The sequence below is a fragment of the Thamnophis elegans genome, chromosome 10, assembly GCF_009769535.1.
Source record: "Thamnophis elegans isolate rThaEle1 chromosome 10, rThaEle1.pri, whole genome shotgun sequence".
Lineage (NCBI taxonomy): Eukaryota > Metazoa > Chordata > Lepidosauria > Squamata > Colubridae > Thamnophis > Thamnophis elegans.
In genome coordinates this window covers 67,026,847-67,054,354 of record NC_045550.1, presented here as the reverse complement: position 1 = coordinate 67,054,354, position 27,508 = coordinate 67,026,847, and the positions used below count along the sequence as shown (strand labels likewise).

The following is a 27,508-nucleotide window of genomic DNA, read 5'->3' as shown; positions in this document are numbered from 1 at the left end:
GCACAGGTTCGATTCCCAGCAAGGGTATGGCTAGCTGATGAGAGCTAAATAGCTTGAAATAGATCTATACTAGTCTCCCTTTATTTATTTATCAGCACAAATATTTATATATATATATATATATATATATATATATATATATATATATATATATATATATATATATATATGCCTATATGCCTATATATATATATATAAATATTATATATATATATATATATATATATATATATATATATATATATATATATATATATATATATATATATATATATATAGGCATATATATATAGGCATATATATATAGGCATATATATATATATATAGGCATATAGGCATATAGGCATATAGGCATATAGGCATATAGGCATATAGGCATATAGGCATATATATATAGGCATATATATATAGGCACACACACACACTCATATATATATATATACACACATATACATATACATACATATATATTTATGTATTTATTTATTTTACTTTATTTATTTATCAGCACAAATATACAATACAATATATATACATGCACACCAATATTCATTTCTAGTGTTTTGTGTTTTTTCTCTCCCTTTTGGGAAATCATTAAAAGTTTACTTTAAAGTTTAAACAGTTTGAGCAGCGAGTGGAGCCTTGTTTAAAAGCAGCGACGGCCGTGGCCGCTCATTCACTCCACCGCTCTTGCGTGGAGGTCTGAGGAGGCAGGGGGTGGGAGGGGCGCGAAGGAACCAGCGCAGCAGCGGTGGCGCTGAGAAGGTGCTGCCCCCGGAGCCCAAGGGTGGGCGGGCTGGCGAGCGGGCGCGTTTCTCACATACAGGGAAGGGGAGGAGGGCGGTGGACTCTGTTTCACTAACCCCGGGCAGGTTACTAATTCCCACTGGTTACTCACCAGTGAAGCAGCAAAACAAAGCAAATGGCCACGAAGGCGAAATGAAATGGAGACTCCTGTGACTCACGTGGCGTGCTAAGCGGACTCCAGCCAATCAGTGAGCTGGCTGGGATGGAAAACTTAAGCACGCCACTTGCGTGCTTAAAGATTTCCATCCCAGCCAGCTCACTGATTGGCTGGAGTCCAGGCTGGGCTGGCTTAGATTTTTAGAAATAGATGGGGGAACGAACGAGCGAGCTAGTGGCAGCTGATGAGCGAGTGAGCCCCAAAATAAAGCGGGGTTTTTCTAGAACGGCCTGGGACGCGGGGAAAATCATGAGAAGGTGTGCCTGTCCCACCAGATGCGGGACGTCTGGTCACCTTACATATGGGCCTATCGAGGAATTGCACAGATGTCGAAGTCATGAGGCTTCATAGTGGCTCCGAAGACTGGCTCAAGTTTTATATCTTTTGATCCTTCGGCCAAGTGCAAATGGAACATTTGTAAAAGTTTGCTAAAGAACAGGAAGATCTCAGTCTTTGCTAAATTTTCTCCCAAGCATGCTCGATGACCTAGAAATGGAGAAGAAAACAGAAAATCAGTGCTGGCAGTGACTTATTAGGGAAGAAGTGGGGACCTACGGCCCCTTTATGACAAGTGGACTTCAACTCCCAGAATTCCTGAGCCAGGGTGGCTGCTTCAGGAATTCTGGGAGGTGAGGTCCCTCACGGCCATCTCAGGAATTCTGGGATTTGAAGTCCCACACAGCTGTCTCATGAATTCTGGGAGTTGAAGTCCCTCATGGCTGTCTCAGGAATTCTGGGAGTTGAATTACACAGTTTCAACCCCCAGGGACGGCCAACTATGTTGATGACCACAGCTGTACGATTGAAGAATGTGCAAACTAGGTGGCACTTGGACTGCATCATTATGGATGCCACCATGATATTTTTTTTACCACAATTTACAGACATCCCTGTTGATAATCCAAAGTGCTTTTTTCTGATTTAAAACATTCTTGGTACAGATTGCTGTTCATTGAGGAATGTTGAGAAGAGCTCTTTCTTTCATGCTCCCCATAATAAGAAGGCATGTCCATCGCTAAATACATACATATAGCAGTGTCTGAGGGGCAAAACAGGAGCAGTCCATAGCACTAGGACTTAAATCTTATATACCGCTTTACAGCCCTCTCTAAGCAGTTTACAGAATCAGCATTTTGCCCCGCAACAATCTGGCTCCTCATTTTATCGATCTTGGAAGGATGGAAGGCCGAGTTAACTTTGAGCTGGTCAGGATCGAACTGCTGGAAGTCGGCAGTCAGCAGAATTAGCCTACATTCTAACCACTGAATCAATCAAAACATTAACAAGCTGAAAGAGCACCTAAAGAAAACGGGATGAATGCTTCTGGGCAGGTGAAATTCCCGTCCTTGTCAAGGAAATGGTTTGGGTTGAACGTGAGGGGCGTCTCCCATTCGTTGGCATCATACAAGGCCGAAGCCATGTTCGGGAAAAAGGTCGAGCCCTGTCAAAAAGAGAAGGAGGACGTCAGTTTTGCCTTTCACCCTGAGGGAAGGGAAAAAATGGTTATATCTCCTGGCAACAGTGGTGGGTTCCAGATCAAGTTCCAACCGGTACAATTGGAACGGGCCTGTCAGCAGAAGTAGCCTGCAGTACTGCACTCTAACCACTATGCCACCCCAGCTCTTAATGATAGCAGTCTTCCAATATTTGGGAGGGCTGCCACAGAGAAGAGGGGGTCCACCTATCCTCCAAAGCCCCTGAAAGCAGGCCAAGGAACAATTGGTGGAAACTGATCAAGCGGGGAAGCAACCTAGAACTAAGGAGGAATTTTGTGATAGTTAGAACAATGAATCAGTGGAAGGACTAATCGTGGTTCATGTGTTTGGCAACCAGCTTGCCATTTGCAACCTTCACGGCTGGCTTCTAACGAGCAAAATCAATAGGAAAATTCACCGGAGCACACAAATGTCAATCGTGCGACATTGCACCTAACGACTGCCTAGAATTCACCTACTGAGCATAACGGGAATTTCCAGAATCGCCACTGTAAGTTGATGCGGTCCCGTGACGTTGCGCTTAACAACAGAGTCCTCGCTCCAATTACCATCGTTAACCGACGACTCCCTATATTGCCTGGGTTTCCTTCTAGCAATACGGGGAGGAGAAGAAAAGGAGGCTCTAGATCAGAGAAATGCAGTTACCTTTCTAACGAGAAAGTTCTGGATCTTTGTGTCTCTTATGCAGAATCTGGGCACTCCAATACAAATGATGTTGCTAAAGCGCTGGATTTCGTGCACCACAGCATTGGTGTACGGAAGTTTCTTGCGATCCTCGTAACAGATCGAGTGGCCCGGTGGTAGAACTGTATCTATTTCCTGTTGGACTTTGGCTGTGGAGAAAGAAAGGTTTTTCACATTAACTAGAGCTAAGATTTCATAAGTGTCCAGGGATGGCCCCAGCTGTCCATGATCAATTAATAGCAGAAGCTCAACTTAGCAGGAGGGAATTATCTAGACCAGGTTTGTTCAACCTTGGCAACTTTACGTTTAGTGGACTTCAACTCCCAGAATTCCCCTGACAGCCTTGTTGGCCAAGGAATTCTCTGGAGTTGAGTTCCACAAGTTGCCAGGGGTGTCCAACCTTCTATTCTATTCTATTCTATTCTATTCTATTCTATTCTATTCTATTCTATTCTATTCTATTCTATTCTAGTCTAGTCTAGTCTAGTCTAGTCTAGTCTAGTCTAGTCTAGTCTATGTTATGCTATGCTATGCTATGCTATGCTATGCTATGCTATTGAGGTGGATTGCTAACAGTTCGCACCAGTTCGGATGAACTGGTAGTGAAAATTGTGACTGAATGTTGAACTGGTAGGGACAGCAGGCTGGCCACACCCCCAAACTGGTTCCCCGGTCGCCCATGATGTTGCTGGCATGGTTTTTACTCCATTTTTAGTGTACTGCGCATACGCAGAACAATTCTGCTATGCCCGTAGCAGCACCTGCCGTAACCCACCCCTGATTCTATTCTATTCTATTCTATTCATTCTATTTTTATTTTCCCCACAGCCATAACCCTGGGATTCCCAGTGAGTCATGTCTGATTTTAGGGCATGTTACTCACTTCTGTTTCTTGGCCAAAGGAGCCAGCATTGTCTGGAGAGAATTTCCATGTGGCCAGCATGACTATATGCCGAAGGTGCACAAAACATGGTGACCTTCCCAATTGAAGTGGTACTTATTTATCTACTCGCACTTGTATGCTTTGGAACTGCTAGCTGGGCAGGAGCTGAGGTAAAGGATGGGAGCTCACCCATCCCACAGAACTCAGGTGTTGAACCTCTCCAGCTGACAAGCTCAGCATCTTTAACCATTGAACTATTCATTAGTTTGGTCTTAACCACTAGACTAGGGGTCATCAACCTGCGGCTCTGGAGCCGCATGTGGCTCTTTCATCTCCCTGCTGTGGCTCCATGTCGCTGGTCGGCTCCACAATTGATGAGCTTTCGGTTAGGACAGGTAGAGTGAAAAGGATGCTGCACTAGGAGGAGGCTCTATGGTGGGGGAATCGGACTTCCGGTCGGCTCCAGAATTGAATGAGGGGCTTCCGGTTAGGACCTTTGTGGCTCTTTGAGTGCTTAAGATTGCCATCCCCTGCACTAGACCAAACTAAAGAAGAGTTAGTTCTCCGCCATGATATTCCGAAGGCCGTTCCCTTCAACTAAGTGCTGAACAATCCTTGAATCAGCAGAAAATTTTACCAGCAATTTGCTATTGCTGATCAGTGGTGGGTTGCAGGCAGAACGCCCCAGTATGGGCATACTGGAGCCTGCACGGAGTACTGGGTACCGTTCCAGTACGGTGCTCCAGAGGGCCCACCCTCCCACCCAAGCTCCTTACCTATCCTTTAAAACCTTTGGTGTTTCCGCGCACACGCATGGCGCATACAGCACCTGCGCGACACTCCGCCAAGCAGCTGGAGAATCGCGGAGGCTTGCGGAAGCGTCGCTGGCAGGTACGACACATGTGCGCACCAGGCGTGTCCATGTGAGCAACGCTGGGCCCGTTCCAACCGTACCGATTGGAACAGGATCCGGAACCCATCACTGTTGCTGATCCTTATCCAACCACAGACACAATGCAACAAAAATGCCCTACTTAGTTCAGGGCATATTAAAGATAAGGGTTAGTGGGTTATCCTGGCACTTTCTCACTCTCCACCTACCAAACGACGCTTTAGTAGGAAAACATCCAGCTATCATTCGCCTTAAGGTCAGGGTGAGGCTGAGAAGCAGACAAATGTTGTCAGGTGTCTTGCTCAGCCCATTAAGCGACCTGTCAAAATTTGCTCTTGATTTGCCCACGCATTTTACACAACTGGCATCTCCACTGGGATCTGGATGTAGTATTCCTCTGGTGGAGCACTAAACCCTTTGTGCTTTGATAGGAGAGTTGATAGGCTAAGCATCTCTAACTATAGCAATAGCAGTTAGACTTATATACCACTTCATAGGGCTTTCAGCCCTCTCTAAGCGGTTTACAGAGTCAGCATATCGCCCCCACAGTCTGGGTCCTCATTTCACCCACCTCGGAAGGATGGAAGGCTGAGTCAACCTTGAGCCGGTGAGTTTTGAACCGCTGAACTGCAGATAACTGCAGATAACTGCTGAGACATCTCTCCCACCCACCCCCACCCCCAACATATGGAGGAGTCCAGTGGTAGGATTCAAACTTTTTTACTACTGGTTCTGTGGGTGTGGCTTTGTGGGCGTGGCTTTGTGGGCATGGCAGGGGAAGGTTACTGCAAAATCCCCATTCCCTTCCCACCCCATTAACCTGCTTTCCAGCTCTGCTCTCCTGTTCAGGGCAACAAAAGAAGATCAGCTGGGAGGCAGCGGGGGCGTGGCCAGCCGATTAGCCAGTTTTTCGAACTATTCAAAAATTCCTCTACCGGTTCTCCAGAACCTGTCAGAACTGGCTGAATACCAGCTCTGGAGGACTCCCCAAAAGCTTATGTTTGTATGAGTTACATATTTATTGTTATGTAGTGTATTAAAAATAAAAATTGGGGCATCGGATGCCACACCTGCTTCTCACAATTGTTTGATGGGATTTTAGATTTGTATTAATTTTCAACTTAAGTTGGATTTTGATTTGTAATATGGATTTCACAGACCCCTGGTAGAGTCTTGGAGGATCCCTGATAGTCCTAGCACCACACTTTTAAGAAATAGGTTTGTTTGGTCTGGTTTTTTTAAATAACTGAGATGAACTGTGCTTACACTCCCTTATGTTTCAAGCCACTTCTAAACAATTTCTGAAGCGTGCATAACTTGCCTTCAGAAGTTATGGGTGCTTAAACACGGGGAGTTTTTAAATAAGGGACTGGACAGCCATTTGTCTGAAATTAGGCTACCAAACAGCCAAAGAAGCTGAAAAAATTTCGCATTTACTATATATGGATGATTTGAAACTCTATGGAAAGTCAGAAATAGAAATCCAATCATTGACAAACACAGTCCGAGTATTCAGCACCGATATTTCAATGCAGTTTGGCATGGAAAAATGCGCCACTGTATCCATAAAAAGAGGCAAAATCACTGCATGTGAGGGAATTGAAATGCCCAATGGCCAACTAATTAAATGCAACGAAAATGAAGCCTACAAATACTTAGGCATTCTGCAGTTGGATAACATCAAGCATGGAGAAGTAAAAACTATTGTCAGGCAAGAGTACACCAACAGAGTTAGGAAAATTTTGAACTAAATTGAATGGTAGAAATACAATCAAGGCCATAAATACCTGGGCAATACCAGTTATAAGATACACAGCTGGTATAGTTAACTGGACACAAGCTGATTTGGACATTTTGGACCGAAAAACCAGGAAAATAATGACAATGCACTACAGTTTACATCCACGTGGTGATACTGATAGACTGTACCTGCCCCGAAAATCAGGTGGCAGAGGATTATTACAAGTGAAGCAAACAGTTGAAGAAGAAAAACATGCACTGGCTGATTATTTAAAAGAAAGTCAAGAACATCTATTAATTGAAGTAAAGAACAAAAAACTACTGAAGTCCCAACAGACGAAACAAGAATACAGAAAGCATGTGATTAAATCAAGAATGGAGAGTTGGCAGAACAAAGCACTGCATGGCCAATTTCTGGAAAAAATAAAAGATAAAGTGGACAGTGAACAAACTTGGTTATGGTTAACAACAGGTACATTAAAGAAAGAAACAGAGTCACTAATCCTGGCTGCGCAAGAACAAGCTATCCGCACAAATGCCATTAAGGCCAAAATCGAAAAATCCTCTGATGATGCCAAATGCAGACTTTGCAAAGAAGCTGATGAAACTGTTGATCACATACTCAGCTGCTGTAAAAAAAATCACGCAGACTGATAATAAATTGCGGCACAATTCAGTAGAACAAATGATCCATTGGAATTTGTGCAAAAATTATAATATTAAAACAGCAACAAACTGGTGGGAACATCAGCTTGAAAAAGTCACCGAAAATCAGATGGTCAAGATCTTGTGGGATTTCCGTATACAAACAGACAAAATACTGGCACATAATACACCAGACATCACATTGGTTGAGAAAAATAAGGTCACAATCATAGACATCGCAATAACAGGGGATAGCAGGGTCGCCGAGAAGGAACATGAAAAAATCGCAAAATACCAGGACTTAAAAATTGAAATTCAACGACTATGGCACAAACCAGCAGTGGTAATTCCAGTGGTAATTGGCACACTGGGTGCTATTCCAAAAGCACTGGAATTATATTTAAAACAGTTAAAAATCGACAAAATCACCATCAGTCAAATGCAAAAAGCTGCACTGCTTGGATCTGCACACATATTACGAAAATACGTTACAACGTCCTAGGCCCCTGGGTGGGGCCCGACTAGTAACCAATGCCAAATCCGGCGAAACAACTGGCCGCTGTGATACAATTGTATAATAATAATAATATTATACAATACATTTCCAAAAGCAGGTTTTCCAAGATAGAAGTAAATATAAGCAAAGCACAAGCAGTTTCACTTTCAGTTCTTTGCTAAGCCTGTCTCTTTCCTTTCCCCTTGTTGCTCACATGGCAAATTTTGGAGTCCAAATAGCCCTCATTGGCTGACTTAGTTGCTATGCCTATTGATTGGCTGACTTTGTTACCATGTGTCAGCTGAATACCATGGATGCTGGTAGACAGAGGAAGAATTTTTTTTTCTTTTTCTTTTCCTCGCCAAAAACTAAGGTGCATCTTATTCCTCCGGCGCATCTTATACAGTGGTGGGATTCAAATAATTTAACAACCGGTTCTCTGCCCTAATGACCAGTTGGGGTGGTGTGGCTCGGTGGTCATGTGACTGGGTGGGCATGGCCAACTCAACGTCACTCATGTCGATGGGCTCTTCGTCTTAACTAGCAATTAGCAATTTAGCAATTTAATGGGTTTATATGCCGCCGAATCCCGGGGGACTCAGGGCGGCTTCCAAATACAAATGAAATAAAATAACACACAGGGGGAAAATACAAACAATACAAACAATATTAAAAACACAACATACATCCGGTTTAATTGGGGGTTGAACCTGATTTGAATCAGCAACCCCAGGCCTGCCGGAACAGCCAGGTCTTGGTGGCTTTTTGGAAGGCCGCAAGGGTGGGAAGGGTCCAGATCTCTGCGGGCAGATCGTTCCACAGAGCTGGAGCAGCTACAGAAAAGGCTCTCCCCCGAGTGGTCGCCAGTCGGCATTGTCCAGCTGACGACACCCGGAGGAGGCCTAACCTGTGAGTTCTTATCGGACGTTGGGAGGTGTGTAGCAGGAGACGGTCTCTCAGATATCCAGGGCCAGTGCCATGTAACTGTGCCATCCAGATCCAGTGCCATTGTAACTGTTACAATGTAATAAGGGTTAACTGGAGAGGAAGTTTCTGTAAGCAGAGCAATAAAGATTAAGCTAGAAACAACACCAGAATGTTTCCTTCCTGCCTTCCTTACAGGATTAGCCCTGTAAAGTGGGAAAAAACAAAAGGAGATTTCTTCCAACAACCGGTTCTCCAAACTGCTTAGAAAGTTAAAAACCGGTTATCCCAAATAGGTGCGGACTGGCTGAATCCCACCACTGATCTTATACTCTGAAAAATACAGTACATCACAGATAGAAGGATGGATGGATAGAACAACTTGTTTTCAGAAGTTGTGGGTGCTTCAACACTGGGGGCTCTTAAAGAAGGGACTGGACAGCTATTTATCTGATATGGTGCAAGGTCTCCTGCTTGAGAGGGGTTGGACTAGAAGACCTCCAAGGTCTCTTCCAACTCTGGCATTCTGTAATATTGCATTTATTTATTTATTATTTATTAATTAGACTTATATACCGCTTCATAGGGCCTTCAGCCCTCTCTAAGCGGTTTACAGATTTTTTTAGCAAATTGAGTCAGCAAATTCCCCCCACAGTCTGGGTCCTCATTTCACCCACCTCGGAAGGATGGAAGGCTGAGTCAACCTTGAGCCAGTGAGATTTGAACCGCTGAACTGCAGATAACAGTCAGCTGAAGTAGCCTGCAGTACTGCACCCCAACCACTGCGCCACCTCGGCTCTGCATATGTGTAATATTGCATAAGATTCTTGAGATTGCATGAAACTCTCTGCTATATTGCATTAAAAAGCTATAGATAAGTAATGGGCCGATCAAAAGACATGAGGTAAACTGCCATTGGTGTAGGATGCTAAAAGGAGGTTATCAGCCCTGAGTCTCTCGGGATTAGGGCGGCATACAAACTTAATAAAATCAAAATCAAATCAAATCTTGGGTGTGCTTGGAACACCCCAGAACATTTAATGGGCTTACTCAAGAGTAGACAGGTAGCCTTTCCCAATATCTCACATGCCCATCACCCTTTCTGGATGGTATGTTCTTATAGAGCTGGGATGGAGAACCTATGGCACATGTATTATGTTTAAGTACAATGACAATAAAGATTATATTTATTCAAATATTTTTACTACTGGTTCTGTGGGCATGGCTTGGCTTGGTGGGCACTGCTTGGTGGGTGGGGCAGGGGAAGGTTACTGCAAAATCCCCATTCCCTCCCGATCAGCTGGGACTCGGGAGGCAGAGAATGGATGGGGGCGGGGCCAGCCAGAGGTGGTATTTACCGGTTCTCCTAACTACTCAAAATTTCCACTACCGGTTCTCCAGAACTGGTCAGAACCTGCTGAATACCACCTCTGATCCTGACATTTGGATAATTTTGAGTACAGGTAGTCCTCGACTTATGACCATTTGTTCAGTGACTATCGGAAATTACGATGATGCTGAAGAAAGTGACTTATGATCCCTGCCTGACGTTACACTTGCTGTGGTGCTCCTGGCATCATGTGAACAGAATTTGGGTGCTCGGCAATCCACCGGCCCTTATGACTGACTCTAAGACCGACTCCGCCACTCCTGAGGCATCCTATGCTCCACTTAATAACCCAGATGGTCATTTAACAACTGCAAGGAGGAGAGGAAGGACTGGGGTCCTTAAATGAGGCAATCACCTGGGCACCTCACTTAACAAATGTCATTACTTGAGGCCATAAGGAGCAGCCTGCATTATGATTGTAAGTTGAGGACTAACTATAACTAAAGAATTCTCCCAATAATAATTGTCAATTACAGATAAGATGCTACAAGCAGCTTCAGGCACGAAGCCTGATGGTCCCTTCTATCTCATCCATCCTATGATGCTTCTCTCACCTTGAATGTCAGGATAAAATGTCATATATAACAATGCCCAGTAGAGAGTGGTGGCTGATGTGTCTGTTCCCCCGAGGAAGAGATCAAAGACGCACTGAACCATATTCTTTTCATCGTAGGGTGATTGGGGTTGGTTTTTTGTCTGCAGAACAAAAATGGAGAAATGAATACCTGAAAAACCTTGAAGGTCACCTCCTCCGTCCAGTCCTTACCTGTTGGAATATGTATTAGAATATATTTTGTATTGCAACAGTTATAGAATCATTTCAGCTAGGAGATGGCAGGGTTTACTTTGCATCAATGGTTGTAATCTATGGTTCTATTTGTTCTGAGGAGAGTTTCCTGTTTCCTCTTACAATTTAAAACAGTTGAGCAGTAAAGCACATGGTGACTGTACTCTTTGTTTCCTTTGTGGTACTACCCAAGTCTTATTTTATTTTGGGCCCCAAAATAAGCGCTAGTGCTTATTTTTCGGGGGGTGTCTTATTGTTTTTCCATGTATGGGAGGCCCACTTCTTCTGCTTGCTTGCAGCCAGACAGGAGGTCATGTGGAGCCCCAGTGCTGCCACCACTGTGAGGCGGGTGTGTGTGTGGAACTGTTTGATGCAACCTGCACCAGCTTACCTCAGGACCCCCGCAGTCAGGCCACCCATGCCTCAACACGTGGGGCAGCTCCACTACTGCCTCATCTTGTGGCCATGATATCATAAGCAACCAGATGGAATTGACAGGGCAGTCAGCTATGAAGCCTCTTTTAATAAAGCTTATTTTTGGGATAGGTTTTATTTTTAGGGGAACAGGGTGTGTATCAGAGGTGGGCTCCTCCGAGTATGGTATGGTACACCAGAAGAGGTAGTGAAAATCTGGCATACCTGATAGGACTGATAGTAATGATGGCTTGGCCACGCCCCCGAACCTGTTTTCCCATCAGAAGCTTTTTAAAAAAATGTTTTTCCCCCTGCTGGTTCAGACAAGGGGAAAAAACCTTTGAAAAGTAATAGAGAGGGAGGGAGGGAGGGAGGGAGGGAAAGGAGGAAGAAAGAGAAAGAAAAAGAAAGGAAGAAAGAAGGAAACTCACTTTTCAGCCGGGAGATTCAGCAAAAGGGAAAAACAAATGCTGTCATGTTAAATAGGAACTAAGCATGCCTGGCTGTGGAATTCTGGGAGTCCACAAGTTTTAAAGCTGCAAACTTTGGAGTCCTGCTTTAAATTGAAAAGCTGCTTGGAAAGAGGTTTGCAAAGTGGCATTCAGCAGTTACTGGGGGGTGAGGTTGCTTCCTACAGAGGGAAGGGAGAAAGGAAGAAAGGAAGGAAGGAAGGAAGAAAGGAAGAAAGAAAGAAAGGAAGGAAGGAAGGAAGGAAGGAAGAAAGAAAGAAAGAAAGAAAGAAAGAAAGAAAGAAAGAAAGAAAGAAAGAAAGACAGCACAGCAATTTAGGGCCAGAAGGCTACTCATCTAGTCCAACCCCCTGCTGCAGCAGGAAACCTTACATTGTATGGATTATTTTGGTGCCTCTAACAGAGAGGAAAATTGCCAGAAAGGAGAAGGAGTTTACTGGAACAAGACTGCCATGCAGAGGAAGGCAGAGATAGTCCTTGACTTATGACTACAATTGAGCCCAAAATTTTGGTTGCTAAGCAAGAGCGTTGTTAAGTGAGCTTCACCACATTTTACCCAATCTATGACATCAACTTGACATCTCACCCAGCCACAAGACTGCCAAGCCATGCCCACAAAATAGGCCACGCCCACAGACCAGTTAGTAAAAAGTTTTGAAGCCCACTCCTGGTGTGTATATATAAACAGACTTTCTAGCATTGCTAATTTCAACAGTTGCAACCTTCCCTCTTTGAAGAAAGCAGGGCCAAAATAATTTCTCCTATAGGTCTCAGAGTCCTAGTATTCGCTCCAATGCTGCATGGTCACAATCCCCAGAACAGACGGTACTCAAGGCTTCTATACAGCTTGCTGGCTGGGGAATTCTGGGAGCTGAAGTCTGACTATCTTGTAGTCGCCAAGTTTGGGAAGCCTTTATATTATAAGCCCGTGATGGTGAATCTATGGCGCACTTAGCCTTCTCTGATGGGACTCCAGCTGTCGCCGCAGCCCAGCTCCATCGGTCAGCTGGTTTCTAGGTCTCTGCCGCGCATGTGTGTGTGGGTGAGGTGCATGTGCAGGGGGAGGGTGCTCACAATCCTCCTGTGCCCCATTTTGGGCCTGGTGTCAGGCCTGCAGTCATATTCCTTTTAGGATCTTTGGCCTGCCACACACTCTCTATTATTTTACTATGCTGTTTCATTAGTGGGGTAATTGGGAGGGGGAATAGTAAGGAGTAGAATTGTAGAATGTGTTGCCATCAAAATAGAACATTCCTTTCTAGAAGCCCAAGGTCATTCTTTGTCTCCGCACCTCTGCACCTGACCGGAACCAGATGGGTGGAAATGCCAGCGTGGCAGAGGAAGATTGGACCATGGGATGGACTTGTGGGTGTGGGGGCAAGATCATGAACTTTTAACTGGGTGGGAACCACGGGAAGCTTTCAGATTCGGGTTTCCCACAGATGTGCCAACATGTCTCTCTTAATAAATTGGAACTTTGAGGAAAGCTCTGCCTTGAACTCTGATTTAATTTTGGATGATATCTGGAACGCTGACACCTGGAAGGTGTCATGCCCCAACTTGGAAGCTGAAACGAGATGCAAGGGGAGCATGGCGCATGCATGGGGGTATGTGGGAGACCGGGGGGGTTGTGTATGCATGTGTGGGAAGCCACACGTGCATGCATGGGGGAAGGGGCACTTGGGGGGGGTGTCACGCATGTATTGCATTATGGATGCGGGCACACAATGATAAAAAGGTTAGCTATCACTGTTATAAAGCTGTCTAAGAGTCACACAAAAGTGTATCCCCTTACTTTCTCTATTTTAGCCAGGTAACAATCAATGAAGTCTTGGTCTTTTCCTTGATGTTCTGCTTCTTGGTGTTTCTTGATCTCCTCTCTTATGAAGGACTGAACAAAGTCACGGGAGGAAAATGCCTTCTGGTGACTTCCTGGGACATGCTGCATAATCCTGGGGAAAATATTGTACAGCTGTCGGAAGAGAAGGAACATCACCTGAGTTAGGCAAACATATCGTTAAAATAAAGAAATAAGGATTAAACACAGGCAAAAGGAACTGAGAGGTGGCGCAGTGGCTAGAGTGCAGTACTGCAGGCTACTTCTGCTGACTGCCGGCTGACTGCAATTGGGCAGTTCAAACCTCACCAGGCTCAAGCCTGACTCAGCCTTCCGTCCTTCCGTCCTTCCAAGGTTGATAAAATGGGGACCCAGATTGTTGGGGGCAAGAGGCTGACTCTGTAAACCGCTTAGATAGGGCTGTAAAGCACTGTGAAGCGGTATACAAGTCTAAGTGCTATTGCTATTTGAGAGCAAAATCATGGATCTTTGAGAATATTCTTGGCAGAAATTATGAAGACGTTGATGTGACCAGAACATTCTACCCTACTTTCTTTAACTCCAGGATGAGTTAATTTCTACTTTCTAATTTCTCTATACAAGGAGTATAAATCCTTCCATTCCCCACCATCCAGTCAGAGTGGAAGAAGCTTCTTGGATGAGAAGCAAAAGGTTTTCAAAGGAAAAACCAGAAAGTCTAGTTGCCTCTTGAAAAAGCACCTTTGAGACTCCAAGTGGCCTCAACGACTCTCTAAAAGGAGGCAAATGATCAGCTGTCTGCAAGGAGTATAAATCCTTCCCAGGGGTGGTGTACACTTATCTTCCCTACCAGTTCACAAATGTGAATCACCTGCAATTTCCGCTACTGGTTCAGGTGATCCAGTCCGAACTGGTAGAATAACACCTCTGATCCTTCCATTCCTCAGGTAGTGAAAGTCTGGCGTACCGGTTCGGACCGGTAGTAATGGTGGCTTGGCCATGCCTCTGAACCTGTCAGAAGCTTTTTTTTAAAGCCCTTTTTTCCTGTCGGTTCAGGCTAGGGAAAAGAGGTTTTAAAAACTAAAAGAGAGAGGGGAGAGAGAGGGAGGGAGGAAAGGAAGGGAGAAAGAAAAAGAAATAAAAAGAAGGAAGGAATCTCACTTTTTAACCAGGATTCAGCAAAATAGGAAAAAAATGCTGTTGCTTTAAATCGGAACTGAGCATGCCTGGCTGCGGCATTCTGGGTGTCCACAAGTCTTAATGCTGCAAACTTTGGAGTCCTGCTTTAAATTGAAAAGCTGCTCAAAAGGAAGTTTGCAAAGTGACATTCAGCAGTTTGTTTCTGGGTCAACCAAACAACAAAGGTATCCAAACAACTGGATAAAAGGTAGGATTCTTATATGGTTCTATGTTTTTGAAGTTTTGGAGTTTGTGCAATATGGGCTTTGTGTTTCTAAAAGGGTTTGGATCATTCCCTTCTTGTGAATGGAGCCAAACTTTCTATAGGCTCATTATCTCATTATTTATCTGGCAGGCATGTGGAATGAGCATTTCTCGGAGTAATATTTTATTCGAGGGGGGGTGTTGGTTGCTTCCCACAGAGGGCAAAGAGAAAGGGAGGGAGGAAGGAAGGAAGGAAGGAAGGAAGGAAGAAAGAAAGAAAGAAAGAAAGAAAGAAAGAAAAGCAATTTAGGACTAGAAGGCTACTTAGAGGTCATCTAGTCCAATCCCTGCTGCAGGAGGAAACCTTACATTGTCTGGATTATTTTGGTGCGTCTAACAGAGAGGAAAATTGCCAGAAAGAAGAAGGAGTTTACTAGGACAATTTTACAACCAATATGAAAAGTTTTACGACCAACACAAGTTCACTAAGGTAGTAGCTCAAGGGCCATCTGATTGGTTCAGGAAACCCAACCAATCTTACTCGGCAAGGATGGGATGAGAAATATGGCTGCCACCACACTTCAATCAAAGATCTGTCCTTTTCACATCTGTGCCCTCTGTGTGACGCCTGGGGTAGGTTTTCGATTGCACTGTCATGGCCGCCATTTCTGGACTCCTCTTGCTGCAGATAGGCCTGCTTCCCAGCTATACTTTTAGTCCCCATTGCAGGTTTTTTGACCCACAACCTCTAGGCCTGTTCAGTGACCGACGTTACTCACGGGGGTTTCAGAAATACTGAAAATATTCTCTATGGCTTCCAGCAGGTGGTGAAAAGTCTCATCTTCTATGGGGAAACGATGACCAAAGACTAACGCACAAATCACGTTGGAAACGGAGAGGTTCAAGGCGAAATTCGGATTCATGGGTTTTCCTAGAAAGAGAAAGAGGGACTTGGTTACTGGCATGACTCTTGCAAAGATTACATCGGGCCTGGGGAGAAAGACTAGGGGTGACACGATAGCATCTTCTAGTCCTTGAGGGGTTGCCACAAAGAAGAGGGGAATCAACCCTGAAGGCAGGACAAGAAGAAAGGGATGGAAACGAATCAAGGAGAGTCTGTAGATATTCTCAGTCGTCCAGGTCATGGTTTAGAATAACAGAGTTGGAAGGGACCTTGGAGGTCTTCTAGTCCAACCCCTTGCCTAGGTAGGAAACAAATGGTTATCTAACAGCTTCTTAAAAACTTCTAGTGTTGGAGCATTCACAACTTCTGGAGGCAAGTTGTTCCACTGGTTCTAACTGTCAGGAAATTCCTCCTTAATTCTAAGTTGCTTCACTCCTTGATTAGTTTCTACCCATTGCTTTTTGTACTGCCTTCAGGTGCTTTGGAGAATAGCTTGACTCCCTCTTCTTTGGGACAGCCCCTGAGATATTGGAAGACTGCTATCGTGTCTCCCTTAGTCCTTCTCACCTGGTCCCTCAACACCGGTTCCATAACAAGGAAGGCCCAGCAGCGGCTTTACTTCCTTAGTAAACTGAGGAAGGCACATCTTCCACCACACATCCTCACAACCTTCTACAGAGGGACCATCGAGAGCACCTTGAGCAGCTGCATGTCTCCTCTAGTCCTTCTTTCTATTAAAGTAGACATCCCCAGTTCCTGCAACCGTTCTTCATATGTTTGGCTCCTATTTAAATGGTTGTCCACTAGGACTCCAAGATCCCCCTCACAGTTACTACTATTGAGCAAGGTACCATCCTGTGCATTTCATTTTTCTTCCCTAAATGTAGAACCTTACTCTTTTCACCATTGAATTTCATTTTATTAGATAGTGCCCAATGTTCAAGTTTTTCAAGATCCTTCTGTATCTTAAGCCTGTCTTCTGGAGCATTGGCTATTCCTGCCAGCTTGGTGTCATCTGCAAATTTGATAAGGTCCCCATTTATTCCCTCATCCAAATCATTGATGAATATGTTGAAGAGTCCTGGGCCTAAAACAGAGCCTTGGGATACTCCACTGCATACCTCCCTCCATGAAGATGCAGTTCCATTGAGGACGACACGATGAGTGCGGTTGGTCAGCCAGTTACGAATCCATCTGGTGGTGATGCTGTCTAACCCACATTTTTCTACTTTATCTAGTAGTAGGTTATGGTCTACCTTATCGAATGCATTACTGAAGTCCAAGTAAACTATATCAATGGCATTCTTCTGGTCCACTAATTTTGTCACATTTTCAAAGAATGCAATAAGATTAGTCTGGCATGATCTGTTTTGACAAACCCATGTTGGCTTTTGACTATTACTTTGTTTGTTTCTAGGTGTTCGCTAATTTGTTGCTTGATTATCTTTTCTAGAATCTTTCCTGGTATTGAGGTCGGGCTTATAGGTCTGTGGTTTCCTGGATTTGTTTTTTTCCCTTTTTTGAAGATGGGAACCACATCAGCTCTTTTCTAGTCCTCTGGTAGTTCCCCAGTGCTCCAGGATCTCTGAAAGATATAGTTCAGTGGTTCTGAGATCTTGTCTGCCAGTTCCTTCAGAACCCTGAGGTGTAATCCATCCGGTCCTGGTGATTGGAGATTTCTCTCTCTCTATCTCTCTATCATTTATCAATCTCTATTTTCTCTCTCACACTCTCTCAGATAGATCTATCTATCTATCATCTATCTATCTATCTATCTATCTATCTATCTATCTATCTATCTATCTATCTATCTATCTATCTATCTATCTATCTATCTACCTACCTACCTACCTACCTACCTACCTACCTACCTACCTACCTACCTACCTACCTACAGTATCTTATCTATCTATCATTTATCTATCTTATCTATCTATCTATCTATCTATCTATCTATCTATCTATCTATCTATCTATCTATCTCTATATCTATATCTATATCTATATCTATCTATCTATCTATCTATCATCTATCTATCTATCATCTATCTATCTATCTATCTATCTATCTATCTATCTATCTATCTATCTATCTATCTCTATTTCTCTCTCTGTGTGTGTCTATCATCTATCAATCTCTATTTTCTTTCTCTCACTCTCTCAGAGTCTCCCGACACGCTTCAAGGTGCTAGTCGTTACTTTTAAAGCCCTACATGGTTTAGGACCTGGCTACCTGAGAGACCGCCTCCTGCCATTTACCTCCCAAAGACCGATAAGATCGCACAGATTGGGCCTCCTCCGGGTGCCATCAGCTGGTGAATGTCGGTTGGCAAATCCTCGGGGGAGGGCCTTCTCTGTTGCTGCCCCGGCCCTGTGGAACGATCTCCCCGTAGAGATCTGGACCCTCACTACTGTCCCCGCCTTCTGCAAAGCTGCCAAGACCTGGCTGTTCCGGCAGGCCTGGGGCTGTTGATGAGTATCCAGCCCGACGCTAAGCTGTATGCATGATGTGAATTTTTTAATTAACTGTATTCTTATTTTTAATTTTTATATGTCTCCTATTTTGTCTGTAAGCCACCCAGAGTCCCTAGGGAATGGGCGGCACACAAATGTAATAAATAAATAAATAAATAAATAAATAAATAAATAAATAAATAAATAAATAAATAAATAAATAAATAAATAAAGTATCTTATCTATCTATCTATCTATCTATCTATCTATCTATCTATCTATCTATCTATCTTTCTATCTATCTATCTATCTATCTATCTATCTATCTATCTATCTATCTATCTATCTATCTACAGTATCTTATCTATCTATCTATCTATCTATCTACAGTATCTCATCTTATCTATCTATCTATCTATCTATCTATCATCTATCTATCTATCTATCTATCTATCTATCTATCTATCTATCTATCAATCTATCCATCCATCCATCCATCCATCCATCCAGTATCTTCTCTATCTATCATCTATCTTTCTATCTTTCTTTCTATCTATCTATCTATCTATCTATCTATCTATCTATCTATCTATCTATCTTTCTATCTATCTATCTATCTATCTATCTATCCATCCATCCATCCATCCATCCATCCATCCATCCATCCATCCATCCATCCATCCATCCATCCATATCTATCTATCTATCTATCTATCTATCTATCTATCTATCTATCTATCTATCTATCTATCTATCTATCTATCTACAGTATCTCATCTTATCTTATCTTATCTATCTATCTATCTATCTATCTATCTATCTATCTATCATCTATCTATCTACAGTATCTTATCTATCTATCTATCATCTATCTTATCTATCTATCTATATCTGTCTGTCTGTCTGTCTATCTAGCTATCTATCTCTATTTCTCTGTGTGTGTGTGTCTATCATCTATCAATCTCTATTTTCTCTCTCCCACTCTCTCAGATAGATCTATCTATCTCTCTATCTATCCATCCATCCAGTATCTTATCTTTCTATCTATCTATCTTTCCTATCTATCTTTCCTATCTATCTATCTATCTATCTATCTATCTATCTATCTATCTATCTATCTATCTATCCAGTATCTTATCTATCTATCATCTATATTTCTATCTATCTATCTTTCTTATCTATTTATCTATATCTATCTATCTATCTATCTATCTATCTATCTATCTATCTATCTATCCATCCATCCATCCATCCATCCATCCATCCATCCATCCATCCATCCATGTCTGTCTGTCTGTCTGTCTGTCTGTCTGTCTATCTATCTATCTATCTATCTATCTATCTATCTATCTATCTATCTATCTATCTATCTATCTATCTACCATCTCTATTTATTTATAAAATGTATTGGCTCATATTACATTTCCTTACACATAACATGAAAAAAGGACCAAGGCTTTGATTGGGTGAGCCTCCATTTTGATCTTTTATGACACTTTGCCTTCCCTTGCAGACATGGAAGAAACGACTTCAGCCTGTCCTCTTCGTCTTAGCTTTTGCATTTTGGGAAATGAAAACAAATAAGAAAAGACAGGTTTCCGGTCAAAGGAGAAAGGGCCTGGCCTTCGTAGTACCTTCACTTTTCCTGAAAACGTCCACCAGACTTTCTGCTTCCTCTTGGATCTGATACTCCAGAGCGCTCCTCCCCATGCCCAGGGTCTTCAGGGTCGCCATTGAGAATCGCCTTTGCTGCTTCCACGTCAAGCCCGTGGAAAGCAGGATCCCTGGTGACACAGAATGACGGGTTATTGGCCTTATTCGAGTTTTTAGAAATGACAGAAGACAGTGGTGGGTTCCTACCGGTTCAGACCGGTTTGACTGAACCGGTAGTGGTGTGGCAGCCTGGGTCACTGGAACCGGCAGCGACCCAGGCCTGCCATGTCCCCAGACCATTTCCCCGGTCCCTTCTGCCATCGCCGGCTTGTTTCTGTGCATGCGCAGAATGGTTTTCAGTCAACTGCACATGCGGAGCAATACGTGGCAAAGCGCCCTCTCGGCCAACCGGTAGTAAACTGGTTAGGAACACAGCACTGACAGAAAGGCAAAATACCTTCCTCAGCAGTAACACTGGCGGTAGCCCACCCCTGTGCCCACTGCCAGCAGTTCAGTCATGACTGGCTGAAGGTTGACTCAGCCTTCCATCCTTCCAAGGTTGTTGGGGGCAAGAGGCTGACTCTGTAAACCACTTAGAGAGGGCCATAAAGCCCTGGTATATAAATCTAAGTGCTATTGTTTAATGCTATTGCTTTTAGGCATGGTTCTTGTTGTGACTCAGCAGAAGTCTCCTGTGAGTCTTTTCAGGATGCAAGATTAACAATGCAGCTGGGGCTCGTTAGTGGCGTCTTCTGGTGATAAAAGGATGGATGGTGCCACGCAACGTTCGTTCGTTCATTCATTCATTCGTTCATCATTCATCGGTCGTGGTTTGTTTGTGAGAGAGACTTGGAGAAGTGCTTTGCTTTCTGTAACCCTGATTCAAGGAGACACTTGGAGAAGTGAATTGCTTTGTAAGAGCTTTGTTTTGCATTCTGTTATCTTCTGGTCAGAGACTTTATTTATGTTTATTTTTGGGCTTGCAGCCAGTCTGAGCCGAGGACTGATAAAGTTCTTTCCTTTTAAGTTTGTCTGCCTGTCGTCTGTTAGCGAGCGAAGAAGGGGGGACAGAACCGTTCTTAAGTGAATCACTGCAGTTCAGTGATGGGTTTCAATTTTTTTTAGAACCTCTTCTGTAGGTGTGGCCTGCTTTGTGGGAGTTGCTTGCCGGCCATGTGACTGGGTGGGAGTGGCTTGCCAGCCATGTGACTGGGTGGGAGTGTCTTGCCAGCCATGTGACTGAGTGGGCGTGGCCAACTTGTAAAATGTGGTGAAACTCACTTAACAATGCTCTTGCTTAGCAACCAAAATGTTGGCTCAGAAACTCTGGCATTTGAAGCACGCAAGTCTTAAAGCTGTCAAGTTACAAGACCCTTGCACCCCTAACCCTTTAGGAAAAAAAAACCTCCAGGGGTGTTCAAACTTGACAGCTTTAAGACTTGTGGATTTCAACTCCCAGAATTCCCCCTCCAGTCATGTTGGCTCAAGAACTCTGGCATTGAAGCACACAAGTCAAGACCCTCACACCCCCAACCCTTTAGAAAAACCCCAGGGGGGTTCAAACTTGATAGCTTTAAGACTTGTGGACGTCAACTTCCAGAATTCCTCCTCTCACTCTTCATCGTGATGATGTGTGGACGGGCGGGGGGAGGGAGCTGGAACCGGTTCTAAACGGCATTGTAGATTTGTGGAACCTCTTCTATAGAAGAGCTTAGAACTGGCAGGAACCCACCCCTGCTGCAGTTGTTAAGTGAGTCACAATTTGTCCCATTGACTTTATTTGTGAAGCTGGCTGGGAAGATTGCAAAGGATGACCACACAACTATGGGACACTGCAACCATCCAAAATGCATGTCGGTTTCCAAGCATCTACATTTTTATCACCAACCATGCTGCAATCTAAGGGTGGGAACCAGTTGCAAAGTCACTTTTTTTCAGTGCTGATGTAACTTCAAGCAGTTGCCAAATGAATAATTTTAAGTTGAGGACTACCTGTCCACTCAATTTTTGGAAGACATGGAAGCCAAACAAATGAACATGCCATGCAGTAATTCGGCAAAAGTTATTTTCCCTCTGGAAAGTTTTTCTGTAAAAGGGATGCGGTAACTCAGGGGCTAAGATACTGAGTTTGTTGATCAGAAAGGCCAGCAGTTCGGCGGTTTGAATCCCTAGCACCACATAACGGAGTGAGCTCCCGTTACTTGTCCCAGCTTCTGCCAACCTAGCAGTTCAAAAGGATGTAAAAATGCAAGTAGAAAAATAGGAACCACCTTTGGTGGGAAGGGAACAACGTTCAGTGCGCCTTTGGCATTTAGTCATACCGGCAACATGACCACGGATACGTCTTCGGACAGCATTGGTCTTCAGCTTTGAAACGGAGATGGGCACTGCCCCCTAGAGTCAGGAACGACTAGCACGTACGTGCGAGGGAAACCTTTACCGTTACCTTTAAAGTTTTGTGCATTTTTATTAGCTACTCTTCCTCATCACTTGAACCAAAAACAGAATTTGTACCAGAACAAAAGCTCCTTCTGCATTCAGCAAGGCCAAAAATCTACTCATTTGTATTTTGACTCCGCCTTCCGTCCTTCCGAGGTGGGTAAAATGAGGACCCAGATTTTTGGGGGCCAAAGGCTGACTCTGTAAACCGCTTTGAGTGGGCTGTAAAGCACTGTGAAGCGGGATATAAGTCTAAGTGCTATTGCGATTTCCCAGCCAGCTCCTGACGAGCAAAGCCAATGGGGGGGAAGTCAGATTCACTTAATGACTGTGGCAAAAAGAGGCAGCAAAATCAGGCATAACTCACTAGAAGACGTCCTTGCTTAGCAACAGAAGTTCCAAATGGGGTTGTAAGTAGAGGACTAGCTGAACCACGACAAAGGTGACACCAAAGAAATGGACATAGTCCTGTTTCCTGTGCCCACATCTGAAGGAAGTTGATTGTTTTTACCTTTGTTCTTCGCCAACTCTTTAAAAAGGGGGATCAGAGGACGGCCAGAAACATTTTCAGGATGGGTGGTGAGACCGTCCTTCACGGCTTGGTAACCTTGGAGTATAATCACAGGGTATGGCCCGAACCACAGTGTAAAGATATTCCCGTAGACCTTGGACATCTGTTAGAAAAACAATCCCACACGGTGTTTAAGATTCTTGGGCTAAATCGGTGACTATGTTACTTTCTTTTCCTTTGAATAAAAGCTTAAATTCATTAGATTCATTACACATAGGAGAGGGAGGAGGAGGAGGGCTGTGGGGTTCTTGGTGCCCTCTGAGCTTTCTTGCAGACATTTCATCACCCGACTAGAGAACATTATCAGTCTTAGAAGGGAGAAAGGTTTGGAGGAGGAGAAGGAGGAGAAGGAGGAGGAGGAGGACAACGACTGTGGGGCAGTGGTGAAATTCATATTTTTTTACTACCAGTTCTATGGATGTGGATTGGTTGGCATGGCAGGGGAAGGATACTGCAAAATCTCCATTCCCACCCCACTCCAGGGGAAGGATACTCGGGCTCTGTTTTCAGCTGCGACAGCCTCCTGCAGCCCTCTGCCAGCAAAAATGGAGCTCTGTTTTTGCTGGCAGAGGGCTGCAGGAGGCCGCTGTGACCAAAAATGGCATCCTGAAGCCCTCTGCCAGCAAGAAAGGGTTCCATTTTCGCTGGCAGAGGGCCAGCAAAACAAACTAAAAACAAAACAAAAGGAGAACTGTTTCCCCTTTTGCATTTGAGCATGCAAGAAGGGACAGGAAAGGAGAAAGGGAAAGAAGAGAAGATGGGAAGAGAGCAAGGAAGAAAAAAGAAGGAAAGAGGGGAAGGAAGAAGAAAGGAGAATGAAGAGGGAAGGAAAAAGAAGAAAAGGAAGGAAGGAAATAATGAGACTGAGGAAGGGTCTGAGGGGAGTCCTGCCTTAGCACTTTGCCACCACAGGTGCCCCTAACACAAGTGACATCAAGCTGGTCACACGCACCCTGGCTATGCACACTCCGGCCCTCCAAAGTCAAACACAACCCTGATGCGTCCCTCAATGAAATCAAGTTTGACACCCCTGCTGTAGACAGTCAAGCATTTCCAAATGACACCGTGCGTGGCCCGACAATAGCGCGCCCGACAACAGCATGCCGACAAAACCGCGTCGATAAAACCGATAAAAGCGCCGACAGAAGCGCCATTATGGTTAAGGTAAGGGTTAGGGTAAGGGTAAGGGTTAGGTTCAGGGTTAGGTTTAGGGCTAGGTTTAGGGTTAGGTTCAGGGTTAGGTTTAGGGTTAGGTTCAGGGTTAGGTTCAGGGTTAGGTTTAGGGTTAGGTTCAGGGTTAGGTTCAGGGTTAGGTTCAGGGTTAGGTTTAGGGTTAGGTTCAGGGTTAGGTTCAGGGTTAGGTTTAGGGTTAGGTTTAGGGTTAGGTTCAGGGTTAGGTTCAGGGTTAGGTTTAGGGTTAGGTTCAGGGTTAGGTTCAGGGTTAGGTTCAGGGTTAGGGTTAGGGTTAGATTCAGGGTTAAGTTCAGGGTTAGCTTTAGGGTTAGGGTTAGGGTTACGTTTAGGGTTACGTTTAGTATTACATTTAGGGTTAGGTTTAGGGTTAGGTTCAGGGTTAGGTTCAGGGTTAGGTTTAGGGTTAGGCTCAGGGTTAGGTTTAGGGTTAGGTTCAGGGTTAGGTTTAGGGTTAGATTCAGGGTTAATTCAGGGTTAGGTTCAGGGTTAGGTTTAGGGTTAGATTCAGGGTTAATTCAGGGTCAGGTTCAGGGTTAGGTTTAGGGTTAGGGTTAGTATTACATTTAGGGTTAGGTTCAGCACGCTCCTGTCGGCGCGCTAGTATTGCATTTTGCACAGGGCGAATTTGCCCTCCGCTGTTTTGTCGGCACGGAAAAGGGCTTCGCGCTTTTGTCGGTGAACCACACCGTGTCACACAACCGTGCATTTTCATACTCTTAGACAAGGTCTCTAATTCTTCCAAATGATCATCAGCAAGTGATGCATTTGGCCGTTGCCCACATAAAGGCTGAAGTGGGAAAAGCAAGAGCAACTTTAGAAATGGAATAACAAATGAAAAGAGAGAGAGCACGGTTAGAAGCTGAAAGTATGGAGCAAGAGGCATCCCGGGAAAGATTAGATTTTTTTTTCCTGGTTTCTTTCTCTTGCCTAAGTTAGACCTCCCAATCTGGAATTTCCACAAATCTTCCAATTAGTTTGTTAATCTCTCCGCCTTATTACATCAGGAGCTGCTGATTCTGTTCTACAGAGGAATTATTGAGTCTGTCATTTGCACCTTTATAACTGTCTGGTTTGGTTCTGCAACCCAACAAGACAGACAGAGACTTCAGAGGAGAATCAGAACGGCAGAAAAAACAATTACTGCCAACCTGCCTTCCATTGAGGACCTGGACACTGAACAAGTCAAAAAGAGGGCTGTGAAAATATCTACAGACCCCTCACATCCTGGACATAAATTGTTTCAACTCCTACACTCAAAACGAAGCTATAGGGCACTGCACACCAGAACAACTAGACACAAGGACAGTTATTTCCCAAACGCCATCACTCTGCTAAACAACTAATTCCCTCATCACTGTCAAACCATTCACTAAGGCTGAATTGCTATTACTCTTAGTCTTCTCATCGTTCCTATCACCCATCTCCTCCCACTTATGACTGCCAGACTGTAACTGTGTGGGTTGTATCCTTAAGATTTATATTGATACTGATTGTTTCCTGATTGCTTATTTGTATCCTATGACTATCATTAAGTGTTGTACCTGATGTTTCTTGACGAATGTATCTTGTCTTTTTATGTTCACTGAGAGCCTATGAACCAAAGACAAATTCCTTGTGTGTCCAATCACACTTGACCAACAGTAGCTCTTACGAAAAAGAAAAATAGATTTCACTGCCACTCTCTTTGGCTACATAAAAGCCACAGTGTCACCTAGAAATAAATGATAAGTCCTCAACTTATGACCACGGTTGAGCCTGACATTTTGGTTGTTAAGTGAGACATCCATCAAATGGGTTGTGCCGTTTTACGACTTTTCTTGCCACTGTTGTTAAGTGAGCCGCTGCAGTTGATAAGTGAGTCACCCGGTTGTTAACTGCACCTGGCTTCCCCATGGACTCCCCTTGTCAGAAGGTCACAAAAGGGGATCGCGTGACCTTGGGACACAGCAACGGTCGTAAATATGAACCCGTTGCCAAACATCTGAATTTTGATCACACGGCCATGGGGATGCTGCAAAAGTCATAACTATGAAAAAATAGTCATAAGTCACATTTTTCTGTGTGGTTGTAACTTTGAACGGTTACTACATGAACTGTTGTAAGTTGAGAACTAATTTGTTCTGTTCTGTTGTTAGCTGTATTTTTAGCAAACTTATAAATATGCATCGGCGCCTCTTTCCTCTAACAACAATTCATTTTTTGATCCGGGTCAATCAGCTGATGAAAGGGATAGAAAATTCTTACCTCACTCAGGAGTTCCCGGTTGAAATAAAAATATTTGGGGTTCCATAAGCACCCGATGAAAGGCAGAGGGGTCGGTCCAGGTGGGTAGAGTCTTCTCTTAAACTGGAGCCTCACCAGTTGGACAACCAGAAGGCAGAAGGCGAGCGGGAGGAAAATCGAGCTCAGGGCCAGCATTTCCGTGCAGCTTGTAGCCTGTTCTGTGTTAAGACTTGGCCTGCGAAATCCTTTTGCTATTCCAATTTTGTTCCCACGGGCGGGATCCTACCCAGAGTATTTAAATTTGCCCTCCCTCTTTGGCACATCTATGCTCTTGGGGCCTTTTCCTCTCGGGATGAGGCTCAGAAAATTATGTCGTAATGTTAAATGGAAGAAATGGTGGGCCTAGCCTGGATAACTTGTCTTACACCTTTGTGGCTTCAGCAGAAGATTAAGCTGGCAGGAGATTAAGGTATCAGAAAGTTCCTCCTTATTTCTAGGTTGAGTCTCTCCTTTATCAGTTTCCATCTGTGGTTCCTTATCTGGCCTTCAGGTGCCTTGGAAAATAGGTTTTGGCAACCTCCCTCCTCTCTGTGACAGCCGCTCAAATATTGGACATGGGGCTATCTCATCACCAAGGAGCCCCTTGGGCCACAAGGAGATCCTAAAGGAAAACAACCAGGGGTAGATTCTGGCTGCCGCTACTGCCGTTTCACTCAGGGACGTGACACACACACACACACACACATGCACAGTGCAACCAAAATAACTCTGTGCATTTGTAGAAGGCAAAAATGAGAGAACTGGTTCGTGGGAAACCTTGGTCGCTGCTGGTTCCAGTGACCCAGGCTGCCAAGTTACTACCGGTTCAGCCGAACCGGTAGGAACCGACCTCTGAAACCAACCCTCACTGTTTTTTAGAACAGGACTCTCCAACCTTGGCAACTTTAAGAGTTGTGGACTTCAACTCCCAGAATTCCTCAGCCAGCAAAACTGGGTTAGGGTTAGGGTTATGGAAGGGATGAAATGCTCTGAAGTCTGCTCCCAGTTCGCTTTGCTACCGGTTTGCTTTGCGTGTTACCACGCAGC

The 27,508-nt window shown here is 44.2% G+C and overlaps 1 protein-coding gene across 1 annotated transcript; it reads right to left on the bottom strand.

The window, feature by feature from the left end:
- Window positions 1-1,271: 1,271 nt before the first annotated feature.
- Window positions 1,272-26,750, bottom strand: LOC116514267 (cytochrome P450 2C8-like). The gene is made up of 9 exons (XM_032225779.1): window positions 26,444-26,750; window positions 22,946-23,108; window positions 19,977-20,126; window positions 15,755-15,915; window positions 13,581-13,757; window positions 10,669-10,810; window positions 3,106-3,293; window positions 2,264-2,405; window positions 1,272-1,450 (listed from the first exon to the last, which is right to left on the bottom strand). Exons 1-9 carry the CDS (start codon window positions 26,615-26,617, stop codon window positions 1,272-1,274), a joined length of 1,476 nt encoding a protein of 491 aa, XP_032081670.1. The 5' UTR covers window positions 26,618-26,750.
- Between the last annotated feature and the right edge of the window lie 758 nt (window positions 26,751-27,508).